This window comes from Monodelphis domestica, chromosome 6 (assembly GCF_027887165.1).
Source record: "Monodelphis domestica isolate mMonDom1 chromosome 6, mMonDom1.pri, whole genome shotgun sequence".
NCBI classification, from domain to species: Eukaryota; Metazoa; Chordata; class Mammalia; order Didelphimorphia; family Didelphidae; genus Monodelphis; species Monodelphis domestica.
This window is the reverse complement of record NC_077232.1, coordinates 70,382,342-70,401,080: the sequence shown is the minus strand read 5'-3', so window position 1 is coordinate 70,401,080 and position 18,739 is coordinate 70,382,342. Positions and strand designations below refer to the sequence as shown.

Sequence of the window (18,739 nt, the reverse complement as noted above, 5' to 3'; positions counted from 1 at the left end):
GGAGCCTATATTTGACCTTCACTCTCATTTGAATTGGTTCAAAGAAGGAAGAATACATACAAATATACATATATATATATATATATACACATACACATACTCAATTATGTATAGAAATTTCAATTACCTAATAAGGAATTAAGAGGGGAAGAGGATAAGAGAAAGATTGGGTGAGTGATAAAAGAGAGGGCAGATTAAGGGAGTCAGTGGTTACAAGTAATGTAGACTTTTGAGAAGGGACAGAATAACAAAAAAAAAAGAATGTAATAGGAGAAAATGGAATGGAGGGAATACACAGTAATCATAACTATGGGTGTGAATGGGCTGTGCTCACTCATAAAATGGAACCAGTTAACAGAATGAACTGGAAACCAGACCAACAATATGTTATTTATAAGAGACACACTTGAAACAAAAGGACACAATAGTTTTAAAAGACAGGGCTGTGAGAAATCTAATAGTCTGCTGCTGAAGTAAAAAAGGCAAAAGTAACTCATAATCTCAGCCAAAGCTAAAGAACAAATAGACCTTATTAAATGAAATAATCAAAGAAACTACATTATGCAGAATGATGCATAGACAATGGCAAATCAAAAAAATTTACAGCATATTTCTCTCAAAAAGGCTTCATTTCTTAAACATAAATTTATTTTAGAACTGACTTCAATTCATAAAAATAAGAGCCATTCTCCAATTGATGAATGTCAGAGGATTTACAGGAAATTTTCAGAAGAATTCAGGTTTCTATAGTTGTGTGAAAAATGCACTAAACCTCTATAAATTAAAGAAATGAAAATTAAAATAATTATATGGCACCACTTCAAAACTATCAGAAACCACTAATTCTAGAGTGAAGAAGGAAAGATATGTAATGAACTGGTAGTAGAGAATTAGTCTAATCATTCTGGAGAAAAACATAAAGGTATGTGTAAAGGTCTATCAACCTATGTATAACTTTTGACACAGACATACCACTACTGGGTGTGGAGTCCAAAGATATCAAAGGAAAAGGAAAAGGATCTACATATACAAATATATATATATATATATATATATATATATATATATATATATATATATAGTTGCTCTTTTTGTAATTACAAAGAATTGGATGTTGAAGAGTATTTATCAATAGGGGAATAGCTAAACAAATTGTGCAAACAATGTGATAGAATACTATTGTTCCATAAGAAATGATAACAGGGTGATTTCAAAAAAGATGGCAAGAATGATATAAATTGATACAAAAAGGAGTGGGAAGTGAGAATAGTATCAATATAAGAACGAAAGACTTGGCTATTCTGAAGTAAAAAATGATCCAATACAATTCCAGAGAACTTGTATGATGAGAAAAGGGAGAGCTGATAAATTCACTTTATGAATTTATTATGGAAACTATTTGGGAATATTAAATGGAAATGGAAATATATATTAAATGGAAAAATTAAATGGGAAATAATATGGAAATGTGTTTTCCATGATATAAAATATATAATTGATATACTGCTTGCCTTTTCAGTGGGTGTGGCAGCAGTTGGTAGGAAGGGAGAAAATTTGAATTCAAACCTTAAAAAAATAATATTTAAAATAAATAGAAATAAGAAGATTTTTTAAATGCATGTATTGAATTGAATTCATGATAAAAAGTATTTTCTACTCATCAGTTTTTTCATGGCCCCTTTTACTTCATTGTTCCTTAGACTGTAGATCAGGGGATTCAGCATGGGGATCATGACACTATAGAAAACAGACACTACTTTATTCTGATCTGTTGAATAGGTGGATTTAGGCATTGCATAAATGAAAGTAAGGGTTCCATAGAACAGAATGACTGCTGTGAGGTGGGAAGTGCAAGTTGAGAAAGCTTTGGATCTCCCCTTAGTAGAGCTTATCTTCAAAACAGAGAAGAGGATATATACATAGGAAATTATGATAACTAACACTGTTACCATAAGTATTGTTGCAGCAGAGGCAGCAGGAAGAACTTCAGCAAGATCATCTTGGGAGTAGGAAAGCTTCAAAAGTGGTGAATAATCACAGAAAAAGTGATTAACCTCATTAGATCCACAGAAGGACCGATTCAATAAGCAACCAGTAAAGATACAAGCATTTATACAACTACCTAGGTAGGATATGGTTAGTAACATAGTGCAGACGCTAGTAGACATATTGGTGGAGTAAAGTAGGGGGCTACAAATGGCCACATACCTATCATAGGCCATCACAGCCAGCAGGAAGCACTCAGAAGTCCCAAAGGTGCATCCACAAAACATCTGGGCCAAACAGCCTCCCAAAGGGATTAAGGTTATGTCCTCAAGGTAGTTCATAAGCATGAGAGGTGTGACAGATGAAGAAATCAGGATATCGACAAAAGCCAAGTGACTGAGGAAAAGGTACATTGGCGTGTGAAGCTGGGAGCTATTTTTGATTAATATGATTATGCTAAGATTACCAACCACTGTGACAACATAGATACCTAGAAATATCACAAACAGGATGTCACATAAGACTGGATCATCTGTCAACCCCAAAATAATGAAATCAGTCACAGGAGTGCAGTTATTGCCAGACATCTGTCCTGGAAAGTGTGCCTATTAGATAGAAGAAAAAGAAATTAAAAGAGATCATGGAAATAAGTTTTGCCTACATTTATTGACATATTCAGGACACATTCACTGAGCACCTCCTATAAGTCCATTCAAGTAATGAATGTGTCTTCATTGGAGTAGTAATATGGAAATATTTTTGTTGACTGATGTCGGAGAGGTAGAAAAACAATATATGTGATGATCACAATAATCACTAAAGGGTAAACAATTTTGAAAGATCTCAGAACTCAGACCAAAGTAGTGACAAATTGTATCTTCAAAAGACTTACTGGGAATATTTACCACATGCTTCTTGGTAGAGTTGTGAGTAATTAAAGGTAGAGAATAAGACATACATTTTGAGATATGACTGATCTATTGATTTGTGTTTCATCATTATCCATATTTCTTACAAGCGAGAGCTCCCAATGTGAGTGGGCAGAGGTAGCTAAGTGGGGAGTGATAGACAGGAGTGGAAGGAAGGAATACAAAAAAAATTCAAAATGCCCAAAAGAAAAGTTAGAAATACAATGTTGCACATATATATATATATATATACATAGATATCATATGTTTAAAGACTAAACTATGTTTAAATGTTTGTATTTCTTGATGTTTGTTATATTTGAAATGAAAGAAATTTTCTTAAATATTGCTTTTTTTACATGGAATATTCTAATTTCTTGTTCCCTAAATTCATTAATTTTCTCTTCTAAGTTCCATAATATGAGAAATAAAATATTAAGATACTGTTCAGCAAGGAGAATATCCTGACTGTAACACTCATTTTTGGGTCTATGGTACAATATTTTCTTTCTAACCACATAAAAAAAGAGTATTTTTATGAAAAAAAAACCACTGTTGAATGCAGGGTGAATTTCACAAATTCCACTTTACCCTTGTCTCTGAACTATATCTTACTTTTTGCATCTTACCTTTTTCATCTCTTGCATCTTACTTTTCTGACCAAGGAAAGGCCATCCTCGTGTTCCTTTCTCTTCTACATTTGTAAACTCCTCAATATCATCCCCTAACATCTCTGCTCCATTTCCTGAAAAAAGATTGTCCTTTTGTCTAGTGCCAATTCCTCTAGTTCCTTCACTGATCCCATCTCTCCTTTTTCAACCCCATGTTTTCCCTATTGAAAAACTCCTATCTGACCTTTCCTTGTCAGCTTCCTTTTCCCAGGTAATGGCTGCAGTGCCATCTCCTTATAATGCATATGCACAGTCCCTCTTATTTCTTTCTATTAGCTAATCAGTTTCCTCTGTCATTAACATCTGCATTGAGATGATTTCAAAGTCTATATATCATCTCTAAATTCCAATCCAGACATCACCAATTATTGGACATTTGTATTTATTTACATGTCCAAAATAATTTCAAACTGAAGTCCAAAAAAGAACTCATCTTATCCCCAATCTTCTATCTAAAATCACTTATCTCCATAATTTGTTATTTTTTTCATCTTCCACAACCATTTTAATTACCCTTGTTTGCAATCCGGGGATTACTCTCAACTCTTCTCTCCATCTTATATTTCTCAACCAATCAACTGCCAATTCCTGCCACTTTGATATCCACAACTTAATCTCATCTCCTCTTCTGTCCACTCACATAGCCACCATCTGAACTTGAGTTTTCATCTTCTCTCATTTGGTCTATTACAAAAGCCTCTTAATTTGAAATTAATTTTCTCCTTCCTCAAAACTATTCTTCACAGAACTTCAAAAATGATCTTCCCAAGGCCCATGGCTGACCATGTCATTTGTTTACACAACTCTTGAAAAGGTCCCTATTGCGTTGAGGATAAAAGAACACTTCTTCACCTTGTTATTTAGAATCCTGCACAATCTCAATCTAAATTTCATTTTACACTTAGACACATACTCTATATTATAATCCAACTGGCCTATTGACTCTTCCTCAGACTCAGAAATCTACCTGCATCTCTCTTATCTTCTTTATGCTCAAAATTCGGCACCTCATCTCTGCTTCTTAGAATCTCAAGCTTCCTTTGTGTCTCACCTAGGCAATCACAACTTACATGGAGTCTAGCTTCTAAAACTGTCCTTCAATTTATCTTGTATTTACTTATTCGTGTAAACATTTTATCACTTCCTCAGCAATGGAATGTAAACACCAAAAGATTAAGGATTCTTTTTCATTTTATTTCCTTTGTATCTCCAGTACCTACAACAGGGTCCTGTGCAAAAGGAACACATAAAAAATATAGTTGAATTCAAAGCAATGAAACAGACTTGAAAGCCTCATTAATATTGGCAGTATAATCATTATAATCTGATAACAGGATTATTGATAATGACAACAGAATGTAAATTTCATGAATTAATTTCCTACCATGGTTCTTAGAGGAAAATATTTATTCTCATTTTATAGATGAGATAACTAAGGAACACAGAGATTCAGTCACTTGCCTGTGATCATTGTTGCAGAAAGTAAAATTCAGACATGAAATTCAGATCCAGTTCCTCTGACTTCAATTTCAATTCTCTTTCCACTGCACAAACAGTAACTAAAGAAGTGAAATTCCTCCTCCCAAAGCCACAATTTGAGAAGTGGGCAAAACACAGGAAACAAATAACCTATGTATACAGAGAGATCTTCATGTAAGTATCCTTACCTAACCATGTTCCATCAAGTATTTATTGTTTGTAGTGGTGTTTCCAGATGTACAGTAAGACCTGTGGTCAACCACAATTTAGTTACTAAGATGCTGATACAATGTTCCATGCACATACCTCACTTCCAAATCTTTTACTTATTATAGCACTACAAGGGACCAGACACTTGAAGTCCAAAATCAGGAATGAATCTCACTCACTGAAACAAAGAGTGAGAGAAACAGACAGACAGATAGACCGAGACAGATAGAGACAGAGAGACAGGACAATGAGAAATGTATTAAAGCTTCATGCACACCTGAAATCAATATAAAATCCTTCACAGTAAAAGAGAAAAGCTTCCCTGATATGAGATACAAATAAAAAGTCTGGTTTCAGCATTATTAAAGCAAAATGAAGAACAGTAGTGATATCTATTGTTGCAAGAAAATGATAGCTTTCAACTCCAAGTTATCTTCACATGACATCCACATATTTATGTTGAGTTTTATATAGCATTTGGGGTTTCACTTCTTTAGTAGTTTAACAATGAATATAACTTGCATCATTAAAATGCCATTTGAAATCCACTGGGATTAAGAAAATTACAAACACACAGTGTAATTATGTGAGAAGTTCTCAAATTCTCTGGAGCCTTCATTTACTTTTTCTTTGTCTATATTTATCCAGGATTTTTAAAAAGCAAAAGACAAGATTGAATGGCAGCATATCCAATCTAGTAAAATGAGCCATGGAAGCTTTCATTCTGGCATCAACATGTGGCAGTTGTGGGTGGGACAATGTTCACTAGGTATGAAGAATGTCTTCATCACCTCATCAGATTCATTTTGGTCAGCCCACAACCCATCAAAATTACACATATATCTAAATGAGGCTGTGTAACTCAGATTATGGTAAACTGGAGTTCCTAGAATAATGGTTCTTTTCATAGTGAAGAAAATTAGTCATGTGGAAAGTCAGTATTGATCATCTTTTCTAGGATCCTGATAAAATTCCCCTGTCATATGAGAGCAGTTATGAGAGGTGACAAAGATTTTCTATGAGAGAATTGACATATTTTGTGAGTTTGCTGAGGGGAAAGAAATAAAGATCTTTCACTCCCTAGTAATACAGGAGCAAAAGAGAATCTGGGACATGACCAAGTGATTTAGTCTTGTCCTCTCTGCCTTTGAAAGAGGGAAGCTTGAAAGAACCTCCTTACAAAGATCTACAGGTGAGTTAGTTTATCATGTCAGAGAAGACAGTAAGCTAAATTGGTGTTTGTCTAATCAATTACTTTAGAACATTACTGTTATATTTGGGTATTACTTTCAGTGTATTAAAAAGAATTGGCTATGAGTGAATTACTGGCAGGGAGTAATTAAACTAAGGGAAAAATCAAGATGGAGGATCCATTGATTGGGAACTTTTACCCAGGCAAGTTATGAAGTTTTGGAATATCCAAATCTACAGATTGGAACCCCTCCCCCCAAAAAATCCATTAGGGAAATATAAAAGTTTGGAAGATCAGAAGATCAAACCAAATGTGTACTTTCAAGGATGAGATGGAGCTCCGCCAGGGACTTTTTCTTATATCCAGTTGAATGATATAGTATATCTCAGATTAGGTTGTTATTTTGTAGCTTATTTAGATTCAGAACTGTTACTCCAGATGTACCAACTTTTCTGTTTTTTGAAACATTTTCCTATGAATCAGAGAACTTGATCACAAGCCTTTGGACTCTTAATTTCATACTCTTGAAACATATTTCCAAATATATTTTTCACTCTTCTCACCTGTTCTCAACTTTAAATGGAAATAATCTAATTTTTACATTAGGTGGATTTATTATATATAATATTTCTCTACATCCTCAGCCTTTGTTTTAAAATATTTACATTTAATTTTCATTTGATCTGCTAGTCTCATGCAAAAGTTTTTAATATTGATTTTTAAATATATGATGTTTCATATTTTTCCCTCCCTTCTATGAGAAGGCAAAGAATTTGATACAGATTGCATTTGAAATCATGGAAAATATATTCATATTAGCCTTGTCATAATAGAAAACAGAGTGAAAAAACTCCCAAGAATAATTAAATGTTTAAAAGTGCCTTATTCTGTATTCAGGTGCCATTGGATCTTTCTGTAGAGATGGACAGCCTTTTTCTTTAAAGGTCTTTAAAAATTGTTTTGGATCATTGTATTTCTGAGGATATCTGTCATTCAAAAGGTGATCATACAATATCATAGTTAATGTGTACATTTCATTGTGCATCAGTTCATGTTGTCTTTCCATTTGTTTTTCTGATGACATCTTGCTCATCATTTCTTATATCACAATAATAAATACTATCACAATGACATACCAAATTTGTGCAAGTATTCCCCAATCAATGCACATTTCCTCAATTTCCAATTATTTACCACCACAAAAAGAACTAATCTAAATATTTTAGCACTCAGATATCCTTTTCCTTTTTCTTTTATCTTCTTGGGCTACAAACATAGTAATGAATCAAGGATGTAGTGCTGAGTCAGTGGTTATACACATAAACTCTTTGGGTATAGTTCCAAATTGTTTTCCAAATAGTTGAAACAATTCACAACCCTACCATTTGTTCTTTAGGGTCTCTATTTTTCCATATCCTCTAATATTTGTCATTTTTCTTTTCTGATGATTCAGCCAATCAATAAAACATTTGGTGGTTCCCCACAGTTGTTTTAATTTCTATTCCTTTCATCAAAAGTGACTTAGAACATTTTATATGTGTGTAAGATTTCTTCTTCTTCTGAAAATGTTCTGCTCATATCCTTTTACCATTTTTCAGTTGGGTAAAAACTCATTATTGTAAACTTTGTTCAGTCCTCTATATATTTCTGAAATGGTTCAAGAAAGAGGGGCAGTGGTAGAGTACACAAGAATATTACAGAAAATAAATTATTGTAAAATGTCAGGATCTTTCTGCCTGGGAACTTTAAGCCTAATTAAAGAGGATCACATTAATTTTCATTCTATACCTTCCAAAAGTGGGTAAAAGCATCAGTCTAGTTCTTTACTTAGGCAAAAGATGAACATAGCAGAGACTCTGAATAGTCAGTGTTGGCCAAGATTAGCAACTTGGGGTTGACATACATTCTACAAGTTCTGTACATTAGGAATATGTTGCTGTTCCCTGGAAAGAGTGCCTACCATGAGCATTTTCTCATAGTTATCCTATAAATGAAGTGACCAATGGGTTAAAGGCAGAAAAAATTGCTCCAAGAAGATAATGCAGAATTATAATCAAAGGTCAATGTTTAATTAGCATTTGAAAAAATTAAGGTTATAAAACAATGGGAAAAGTAATTAATTTTTACTAGTGCATTCTGTCAGCCAGAATAATGAATAGAAATTTAGTTTTAGTTAGAGAAGCAAAGGATTAAGAATTAGGAAGTTGATAATTCCACTGTATTCTGCCTTGATAAGATCACATGTGGAATATCATGCTCATAACAAGGTGCCTTATTTTAGGAAAACAGAGAACATCTATAGGAGGATAGTTAAGACAATGGTTAAGCAACAAGGATTTGAAGTGTTTACTATCTGCTGCACACTATGTTATAATTTGGAATGTAAAGAAAAGTATTAAACAGTTCCTGCCATCCAGAAGCTCATATTCTATTACAAGAAACACTATGTATATAATGAGGTTTATATAAAATATAGGCAAAGTAGATGAAAAGCCATCTTAAAGAGGAAACTATTATTACCTTGTGATGCCCCACAATATTACTTGCAAAAAGTGGAATTTTACCTATCTTGAGGAGAGGCAGAGAAACTAAGTGGCAAAGGTCAAGGAGAAAAGTATAATAGACATGTGAGGCAGCCAGTATAATAACAAAAAGGTTGAAATGATACATATATACACATGTAATTTATATGCATATACAATATATATATTTGTAATCACCCATGCAATTGTGTATATAATTGTAAATGACCCAACAGGGAAATGTGAGAGGTAGAGGATAAGAGAAAGAAGAGAGTGGGGGAATGAGAAATAGACTTTTCATAAGGTATAGGAGAGATGGGGAAAGTGGGAGAGAGAGAAAGAGAGAAAGCAGACAGAGAGAGGGGGGGTGAGGAGAGAGAATAAAATGAAAGAAAATGGAATTGAGGGAAATACACAATAATCATAACTGAATGTGAGTGGTATGAGCTCACAGATAATATGGAAGCAGATAATAGAATGGATTTCAAAAAAGAGTCCAACAATATGTTTTTTTTAAGAAGCACACTTGAAAAAAGCAGGTCCTACATAGACCTAAAATAAAGAGGTGGAGGAGAATTCTGATGATGTAAAAAAGGGGCAGATCTCATGATCTCAGGGAAAGGAAAAGCATAAATAGCCTTTATTAAAAGATATAATTATGGAAACTGCATTATAGACAATGTAAAATCAGACATTTTTATAGCATGTTTCTCTTGTGAAGGACTCAATTCTCAAATGTATATTAATTAGAGAATTAATTAAAATGATAAAAAATAAGAGCTATTTCCCCAGTTGATGAATGTCAAGACATATAAAAAGGCAATTTTCAGAAGATTAATTCAGGTTATATGATCATAGCTCTAAATCACTATTGATTAGAGAAATACAATTGAAGACAACTCTAAGGTACCACTTTGCATCTATCAGAAATCAGTAATGCTAGAGGGAAAGACGGAAAATTGGTATGCCAATAAATTGCTGGGGGAGTAGAGAATTAGCCTAATAATTCTGGAGAAATATGTAACGTTATGGGCAAAGTTCAATAAAATTGTGCATAATCATTGACTCAGTCATACCAGGACTAGATGTGGAGTAGAAAGATATCAAAGAAAAAGAAATGGATCTATCTGCACAAAAATATTTATAGCAGCTCTTTTTTTGTTGTGGCAAAGAATTGGAAATTGATGGCTGCTTATCAATTGGATTATGGCTAACCAAATTGTGGTATCTGATTGTGATGGATTATTCTTGTACTATAAGAAATGATGAGGGGTAGTTTCAGGAAAACTTGGCAAGAACCATATGAATTGATACAAAGAGAAGAGAAAAACTGAGAGGAGGAACAATGTAGGAATGATGATTACTTGTGAGAGACAGCTATGCTGACTAATGTAACAGTTAAAATTAGTTTCTCTACCAAAAGTATTATATTTTTAGAGGTTTATTAAAGATTATTAGAAATTAAGGATAAAGAAATACAAAATAAGAAATCACATATCTTGGGCGCATAGCCCATTCAATTTCACTTACTACATCTTGAGAGATGTGTGTGCTTAGAAGCAGAAGCAGAGCGCAAGTAGGTGGTACAGTTATGAGGTTTATTAAAGATTAAGAAATTAAAAAATACAAAAGAAGAAAGCACATGCCTAGGCACAGAGCCCATTCACAACCACTTACTCTACATCTTGCCTGCTAGGTAGAGAGCTGTGTGGGCCTAGAAGCGGAAGCAGAGAGGCCAAGTAGGTGGTACAGTCAGTTTAAATACCCATTTTGTTCTCAGCCCAAGTGAGGACTCTGGTGATATTAAAGGGAATCCTGGGAACTACCAAGGACTTCTGGGAATTGAAGTCTGGGGTTCAAATCTCCATTCTTAAAATTCCCCCTTTTGATTCTTTTTGGGAAAGGTTTTCCCAAAAAGGATCATGAAAACATAATCAGCTTAAAGATTACAGTAATTTGAGGATAAGAGGAAAAAAGAACAAAACCAATAATTGCTAGACACATTGACAAAAAAAACCAGTTAGGGGGAAGTTCCCTTTGGCATGAAAGTATACATACAAATAAATGTTTAATCAACCACACCCAAAGTTCATTCTTGATCATCTCATGCAGCTTGTGGTCTGGAGGCATCTTCATGGTGCCTTCTCCAAACAGTTCAGTTTCTGGATTCAGAGAGGTATCATGTTTCTTAACCATAAATTCTTCTCAAAAGGAATTTAAATTTTGCAATTTAAAATAATAACATTTTTTACATTCCCCCATGAAGGGGGTGATAAAAACACAGGATCACTTAGGGATGCATGGCTGAGTTATGAGGTATATGAATCAATTGGCAAGAGAAATTAAAAAGACATCCAAGAGGAGGATCTCGAAGTTGCCTCTGAATTTATTCCTGTCTGGCTTGAGCGGTACTCCCAAGCAGGTAGCAATCACATCACAAAGCATAGACAATCATGATTGAGAGGCAAAGTAGAGGTAATGCCTTTGGAGGTGTAGATTACAAACCGAGCTTTCCCCAGGGGAATTGACTCCGAGCATATTAATGAGTTTGTCCTAGGCAAGGGCCGCATGGCCATGTCAAGGTTACATTCATAAACATCATTGGTATAACCTTATGCCTGAAGACACAGTAATCATACAATCATTCATGATTCATAGACGTGAATATGCTTGGAATGCTACAATTGTGGTACAAGAGAACGTAATGGACTTCTCCAGTAATGGCTTTACAATGTCCCTGAACAATCTGCAGTGATCTACGAGAAGAAAAAAAAAAACTATCCTCAAGCAGAGGACAAACTGAGGGAGTAAAAACACTGAGGAAAAGCAACTGCTTGACTACAGAGGTTGAGGGGACATGATCGAGGATAGACGCTAAATGAGTACCCTAATGCAAATATGAACAACTAGGAAATGGGTTCAGAGCAAGGACACATGTGATATCCAGAAGAATCAGGCGTTGGCTAGGAAAGGGGTGGCGGGGGGAGGGGGGGGAAGGAAAAGAAAATGATCTGTTTCCAATGAACAATGTATGAAAATGACCAAATAAAATAATGTTTTAAAAACTAAATAAAATGAAAGTATATCTTCTTCTGCTGCTGGGTATTTATGGCACTGATTGAAAACTTTATTTTCCATCCACAATTCTGGTTTTCCAGTCACAGGATAAAGAAGTATGGTGGTGCTTGATTACAGGGGAGCAAGAGCAAAGAGCAGAGTACAATTAGAATAGCAATGGGCAGACCTCTCTCAGGATCCTAGAACTTTGGAAAAAACAAAAATGTATGGACTCCTGGAACATGCTCTGAAAACAGGAACACCCAAAATCCTAAAGATTGGGACAATTCCTCCCCACCATCATGTAAGCAGAGGCCATCATTAATATGAAATTCAAAGTAAGGAACTAGAGTGAAAAAAATGACCATAAAAGCTACTTCAATGGCAGGAAAAACCAAGACATATATTTAGAAGAATATGAAACAATATGAAAACAGATTCAAAAAATGCCTCAAAGTAAAATCCATTTGGACCTAAACTCAATAAGAATTTCTGAAAGAGGCTAAAATAAAAGAAGTAAGAGTAGTAGAGAAAAAAAAACTTGGAAAAATGAGAGTAATGCTAGAACATTTAAAAAGTGAATCAACACCTTGGAAAAAGAAGCACCAAAAAATAATGAAGAAAATATAATCTGAAAAAATAGAATTGACAAAATGGTAAGAGTCACAAAAACCCACTGAATATTAGAGCTCCTAAAAAAACAGAAATGGCCAAATGGAAAAGAAGATATAAAAAAATTCACTGAAGAAAAGAACTGCTTAAAAGCAGAATTGGACAAAATGGGGGAAAAGTGGTATTTCACTAAAGAAAATGATTCCTTTAGAATTAGTATTGGGCAAGTTGAAGCTGATGAGTTCATAAGAAATTAAGAAACAATAAACCAGAATCAAAATAATAAAAAATCAAGACGATGTGAAGACGATGTGAACTACTTTATTGGAAAAACAACTGACATAGAAAATATATTCAGATGATAATTTAAGAATTATTGCACAGGAGGAAGCTGGTTGGCTCAGTAGATTGAGAGCCAGGTCTAGAGTTGGGAGGTCCTAGGTTCAAATCTGGCCTCACACACTTCCTAGCTGTGTGATCCTGGGCAAGTCACTTAGCCCCCCCCCCCACCTCCTTGCCTTACCCTGCCTTGGAGCCAATATACAATATTGACACCAAGATGGAAGGTAAATGTTTTAAAAAAAGAATTATTGCACAACTCAAAACCACAATAAAGAAAGAGCCTTACTATCACATTTCAAGAATTTATCAAGAAAAATTTTTTTGATATTTTATATCCATGTGTTAAAATAGGAATTGAAAGAATTCATTGATCACCTCCTGAAAGACATCCCAAAATGAAAACTCTTTGAAATACTGTGGCCAAATTCCAGACCTTTCAGATCAAGGAGAAAATATTACAAGCAACCAGAAGGAAACAATTCAGATATTGTGGAGCCACAGTTAGAATCACACATGATTTAGTGCCTTGCATCTCAAAGAAGTGTAGGGCTTGGAATATGATACTCCATAAGGTAAAAGAGCTAGAATTACAAACAAGATTAACATACCCACTAAAACTGAGTATAATCCTTGGGTAGGGGGGTAATGTGAATTTAATAAAATATTGTATTTCTAAGCATTCCTAATAAAACAATTAGAGTTTTATAGAAAATTTAACATTCAAAGAGAAGTCTCAAGAGAAGCATAAAAAGCATGAACATAGGGGGCAGCTGGGTAGCACAGTGGATTGAGAACCAGTCCTAGAGACGGGAGGTCCTAGGTTCAAATCTGGCTTCAGCCACTTCCCAGCTGTGTGACCCTGGGCAAGTCACTTGACCCCCATTGCCTAGCCCTTACCACTCTTCTGCCTTGGAGCCAATACACAGTATTGACTCCAAGACGGAAGGTAAGGGTTTAAAAAAAAAAAAAGCATGAACATGAAAGGGTAAGTATAAAGTACTCAATAAAGTTAAACTGTTTACATTCCTTTATGGGAAGATAATACATGTAGCTCTTGAGAATTTTATAAGTATTTGGTTAGTTAAAAGAAGTTTATATTACATCATAGCTACCAGTCATGGGTGTAAGTCGATTATGTTGTAATGATCTCAAAAAAAAAATTAAGAGGTAAGAAAGAGAAATGCACTGGTAGAAGGGAGAGATAGAATGGACATTTTTTTCTTATATAAAACAGTTGGAAAAATAAGAGCTCTTACAATAGGAAGGAGAAATGGGAAATTATAGCCTATGTTTGACCTTCACTCTCATTTGAATTGGTTCAAAGAAGAAAGAATATATACAAATATACATGTGTGTATATTTGTGTATACACATACAGCCAAATATACATATGTATATGCATATACATACTCAATTATGTTTATAAATTTAAATTACATAATATGGAATTAGGAGGGGAAAAGGATAAGAAAAAGACTGGGGCAGTGATAAAAGAGAGGGCAGGTTAAGGGAGACAGTTGTTACAAGCAGAATAGATTTTTGAGAAGAAACAGAATAAAGAGAGAGAATGAAATAGAACAAAATAGGATGGAGGGAATACCTAGTAATCATAACTCTGGATTTGAATGGGATTAGCTCACCCCTAAAATGAAATCAGGTAATAGAATGATTTGAAAGCATAATCCAACAATATAGTGTTTATAAGAGACACACTTGAAACAAAAGGACACACATAGGCTTAAAGGAGTGGGCAGGGGGAAATCTAATTGGCCGCTGCTTAAGTAAAAAGGCAAGGGTAACTCATAATCTTAGACAAAGCAAAAGTACAAATAGACCTTATTAAAAGACATAATCAGGATATATTATGCAAAATGATGTACAGACAATGTAAGGTCAAAAAAATTTAAAGCATGTTTCTCTCCCAAAGGCTTCATTTCTTAAATAAAAATTTATTTTAGAACTGCGTCCAATTTATAAAAATAAGAACTATTCCCCAACTGATTAATGTCAGAGGATATACAGGCAATTTTCAGAATAATTCAAAGCTTTCTATAGTTGTATGAAAAATGCTCTAAAACAATATTAATTAGGGAAATAAAAATTAAAACAACTCTATGGTACCACTTCACAACTATCAGAAACCAGTAATTCTGGAGAGAAGAAGGAAAGATATGCAATTAACTGATAGTAGAGAATTAGTTTAATCATTTTGGAAAAAAAAAACCATAAAGCTATATATAAAGGTCTACCAACCTATAACCTTTGACAGACACATACCACCACTAGGTGTGGTGTCCAAAGATATCAAAGGAAAAGGAAAACAACGTATGTATACAAAAACATATATAGCAGGTGTTTTTGTGGTTGCTGACAATTGGAAATTGAAAGGTGCTGTTATAGCCAAATAATAGCTGGTATGTTGAAACCCAAAACTGTTATTGATAAGCTGTTATGAGTATAATTAAGCTGATAATATGTTGACAATAGGAATTGAAAATGCAAAGCTTTTATAGTAAATGAAATCTATCAGGAGCTAAACTCATTTGTAGGCAGTGAATTGGAGGCCAGACACAGTTGGATATAATTCTTATTTATTTGGAGGAAAGATAGGGAAAGAAAATAGGATAAAAACTAGGAATTAGGAATAGGATGGGAAACCTATTAACCCTACACTAAAATCTCTAAATAACACCCCCCCTCCAAAAAAACTAAGTGGTTTCTTTTCAGCTTCTTCTTGACTGTAATCAGGCCTCCTTAAACTATCCTCACTAAACTAACCTTAAATTCTATCTTACTAACCTATGCTAAATGATGAACCTTAAATTTATAAAGAACTCCTTAAAGTAATCTATGAAAAACCAACAGCTGCCTGAAGCCAACTGTCAAATATAATGGTCAGAATCTCTTGGCAGATAGACTATGATGCAGGCCCTCCTTCCTTGTTGGAGAGACTGGAATCCATTCTGACAGTTCTTTCTCCCTCCAGTAGAAAAACTCAGTGAAACACTCTTCCTCAGCTTCATATGTACTCATCAAAATTCTCAAAGGCAACTGTTTCAAATAACTAACAAATCTTCTTGTCTGAGAGAATGATCCAGCAACTTGCTCCCAAGAAAGTTAGAGAGACTGGAGCCCAGAATCAAATGACTTCTCTCTTTTGTGGTAAGCCTCTTAAGGTGACAGAGGGCTATTGAGAAGACTTCAGCTTTTAAAGAGCCAAGTGATATTACTTAACTTCCTCTAAGCTAGAAACTCTGCTCCTAAGGAGACAGAGTGAACACTTAATACATTCTTTATAATAATACCCTGTGATTCTTTGGGAGACCCATCAGCTAATGTAATATTTAAACTAACTATGCTCTATTCTGTATTTGAAACAGGGAGAGGTAAAAAGAAGAAGAAAAAAGCAAATAAACAAGCAAAAAATCTTGCAAAATGCAAGTTATAGTACATAAAATTTGAAACATTTACAGTTACAAATATAGTAGTAGTAGTCTCTCGGTAACCGAGGATGACGATTGTCTTTGTATGCTTTCATCTATGATATAGATGAGTGTGCACAAAAACACTTGTGCGTGAAGGAGATTTAAATGGAAAAGTTGATGCACAGAGACAGTCCCACTCTCTCGGTGTTGGAAGCCTGGGTCCATTGGCACGAAAAGTCGTTACACCTGGAGACTTCCTCAGCTGCATTGGATGGCCGTGTTGTCTTTTGTGCCCCAACACGCCCTAAGCACTCCACAGTGCTTTGCTGCGTCGCCCTCTCAGCCGTTGAACCTTCTTATTGGTTTCTTCCGTCTGTTCAGCCGAAGCAGTCTTCACATGCTGGGTGAGCAAAGCCCTGGTTCACCAGGGGTCTATGACTCGATGGCTACCCTCACAAGGTTTAGCCGGCCTGTCGAAGCCGTTGCCCGGGGTGTGGCCGCTGCCGCATGCTAGCAGCTACTAGGAGCCACAAGTGAGAGCTGGGTGTCAGGTGGGGGTCAGAGGTTGGAGAGCTGCCCTACAAATATAACACCATTCTAACTATACACATTTAAGAATAATGTAAAGCTAATAATTCTAATTTACCTTACAGTTACTTTGTACAAAAATGTACAAAAACATTATATAAAAGAACATATGTTATTTACATTTAATAGTGCTTATCAGTTGGGGAATGGCTGAGCAAATTGGGTAATGAATCTGATAGAAGATTACTGTGGTATAAGAAATGACAACAGGGTGATTTCAAAAAACATGCCAAGAATTGTATGAAACAAGGAGTGAGAATTGAGAATAGTAGAAATATAAGAGTGAAACATTTGGCTATTCTGATGAAAACAGTAATCCAAGACAATGCCAAAGGACTTGTATGATGAGAAAAGGGAGAACTGATAAATTTACCTTATATGTAATATGGAAATATGTTTTCCATAATATGAAATACATAACTGATATACTGCTTGCCTTTTCAACTGATGTGGAAGCAGTTGGTAGGAAGGGAGAGAAACTGAAACTGAAAGCTTAAAAAAGAATATTTAAAATAAATAAGAAATAAGAAGCTTTTAAAAATATAGGCATCAAATTTTCCTTCTCAACAGTTTTCTCAAGGCCCCTTTTACTTCATTGTTCCTTAGACTATAGATCAGGGGATTCAGCATGGGGATCATCACAGTATAGAAAATGGACACTACTTTATTCTGATCTGTTGAATAGGTGGATTTAGGCATCGCATAAATGAAAGTAAGGGATCCATAGAACAGAGTGACTGCTGTGAGGTGGGAAGTGCAAGTTGAGAAAGCTTTGGATCTCCCCTTAGTAGAGTTTATCGTCAGGACTGAGAAGAGGATATATACATAGGAAATTACAATAACTAACACTGTTATCATAAGTAGTGTTGCAGCAGAGGCAGCAGGAAGAACTTCAGCAAGATCATCTTGAGAGTAGGAAATCTTCAGAAGTGGTGAATAATCACAGAAAAAGTGATTAATCTTATTGGGTCCACAGAAGGACCGATTCAATAAGCAACCAATAAAAGTCCAAGAATTTATACAACCACCTAGGTAGGAAGTGATGAGTAACAGAGTGCAGACCCTAGCAGACATGTTGGTGGAGTAGAGTAGGGGGCTACAAATGGCCACATACCGATCATAAGCCATGACAGCCAGCAAGTAGCATTCAGTACTTCCAAAAGTAGACATAAAACACAATTGGGCCAAACAGCCTCCAAAAGAGATTAAGGTTATTTCCCTCACATAGCTCGTAAGCATGAGAGGTGTGACAAATGAGGAAAATCCAAGGTCCAGAAATGCCAAGTGACTGAGGAAAAGGTACATTGGAGTTTGCAGCTGGGAGCTCTTTCTGATCACTATGATTATGCTAAGGTTACCAACTACTGTGACAACATAGACACCTAGAAATATCATAAAGAGGATGACACATAGGACCGGATCATCTGTCAACCCTAAAATAATGAAATCAGTCACAGCAGTGCAGTTATTGCCAGACATCTGTCCTGGAATGTGTGTCTATTAGATAGAAGAAAAGGAAATTAAAATAGATCATAGAAATAAGGTTTGGCTACATCTATCGACATATTCAGGACACATTCACTGAGCACCTCCTACAAGCCCATACTATTAACTTAATTCCATACTATTCCTCTATACTCTACAGTGCTTATAAGCACGGAGGGTGCTTAAAGCAAAGCAGAGATGAATAAAATTTTCTCCATGGGTCAACAATACTGTGGTATTTGTGATTTATGCCATTTTGACA

The 18,739-nt window shown here is 35.0% G+C and overlaps 2 protein-coding genes across 2 annotated transcripts; both read right to left on the bottom strand.

Moving 5' to 3' along the window:
• Positions 1–1,634: 1,634 nt before the first annotated feature.
• LOC100027897 (olfactory receptor 5P3-like) lies at positions 1,635–2,579 on the bottom strand. Its single transcript, XM_016422835.2, has one exon. The coding sequence runs from the start codon at positions 2,571–2,573 to the stop codon at positions 1,635–1,637; it is 939 nt and encodes a 312-aa protein (XP_016278321.2). The 5' UTR covers positions 2,574–2,579.
• A 14,962-nt stretch (positions 2,580–17,541) lies between these two features.
• Positions 17,542–18,534, bottom strand: LOC100027912 (olfactory receptor 5P3-like). The gene has a single exon (XM_001378036.4). The coding sequence runs from the start codon at positions 18,469–18,471 to the stop codon at positions 17,542–17,544; it is 930 nt and encodes a 309-aa protein (XP_001378073.3). The 5' UTR covers positions 18,472–18,534.
• Between the last annotated feature and the right edge of the window lie 205 nt (positions 18,535–18,739).

Bases quoted from the DNA above. Each gene is read 5' to 3' on its own strand.
- LOC100027912 (XM_001378036.4), bottom strand. From the start codon at position 18,471: ATGTCTGGCAATAACTGCACTGCTGTGACTGATTTCATTATTTTAGGG.
- LOC100027897 (XM_016422835.2), bottom strand. From the start codon at position 2,573: ATGTCTGGCAATAACTGCACTCCTGTGACTGATTTCATTATTTTGGGG.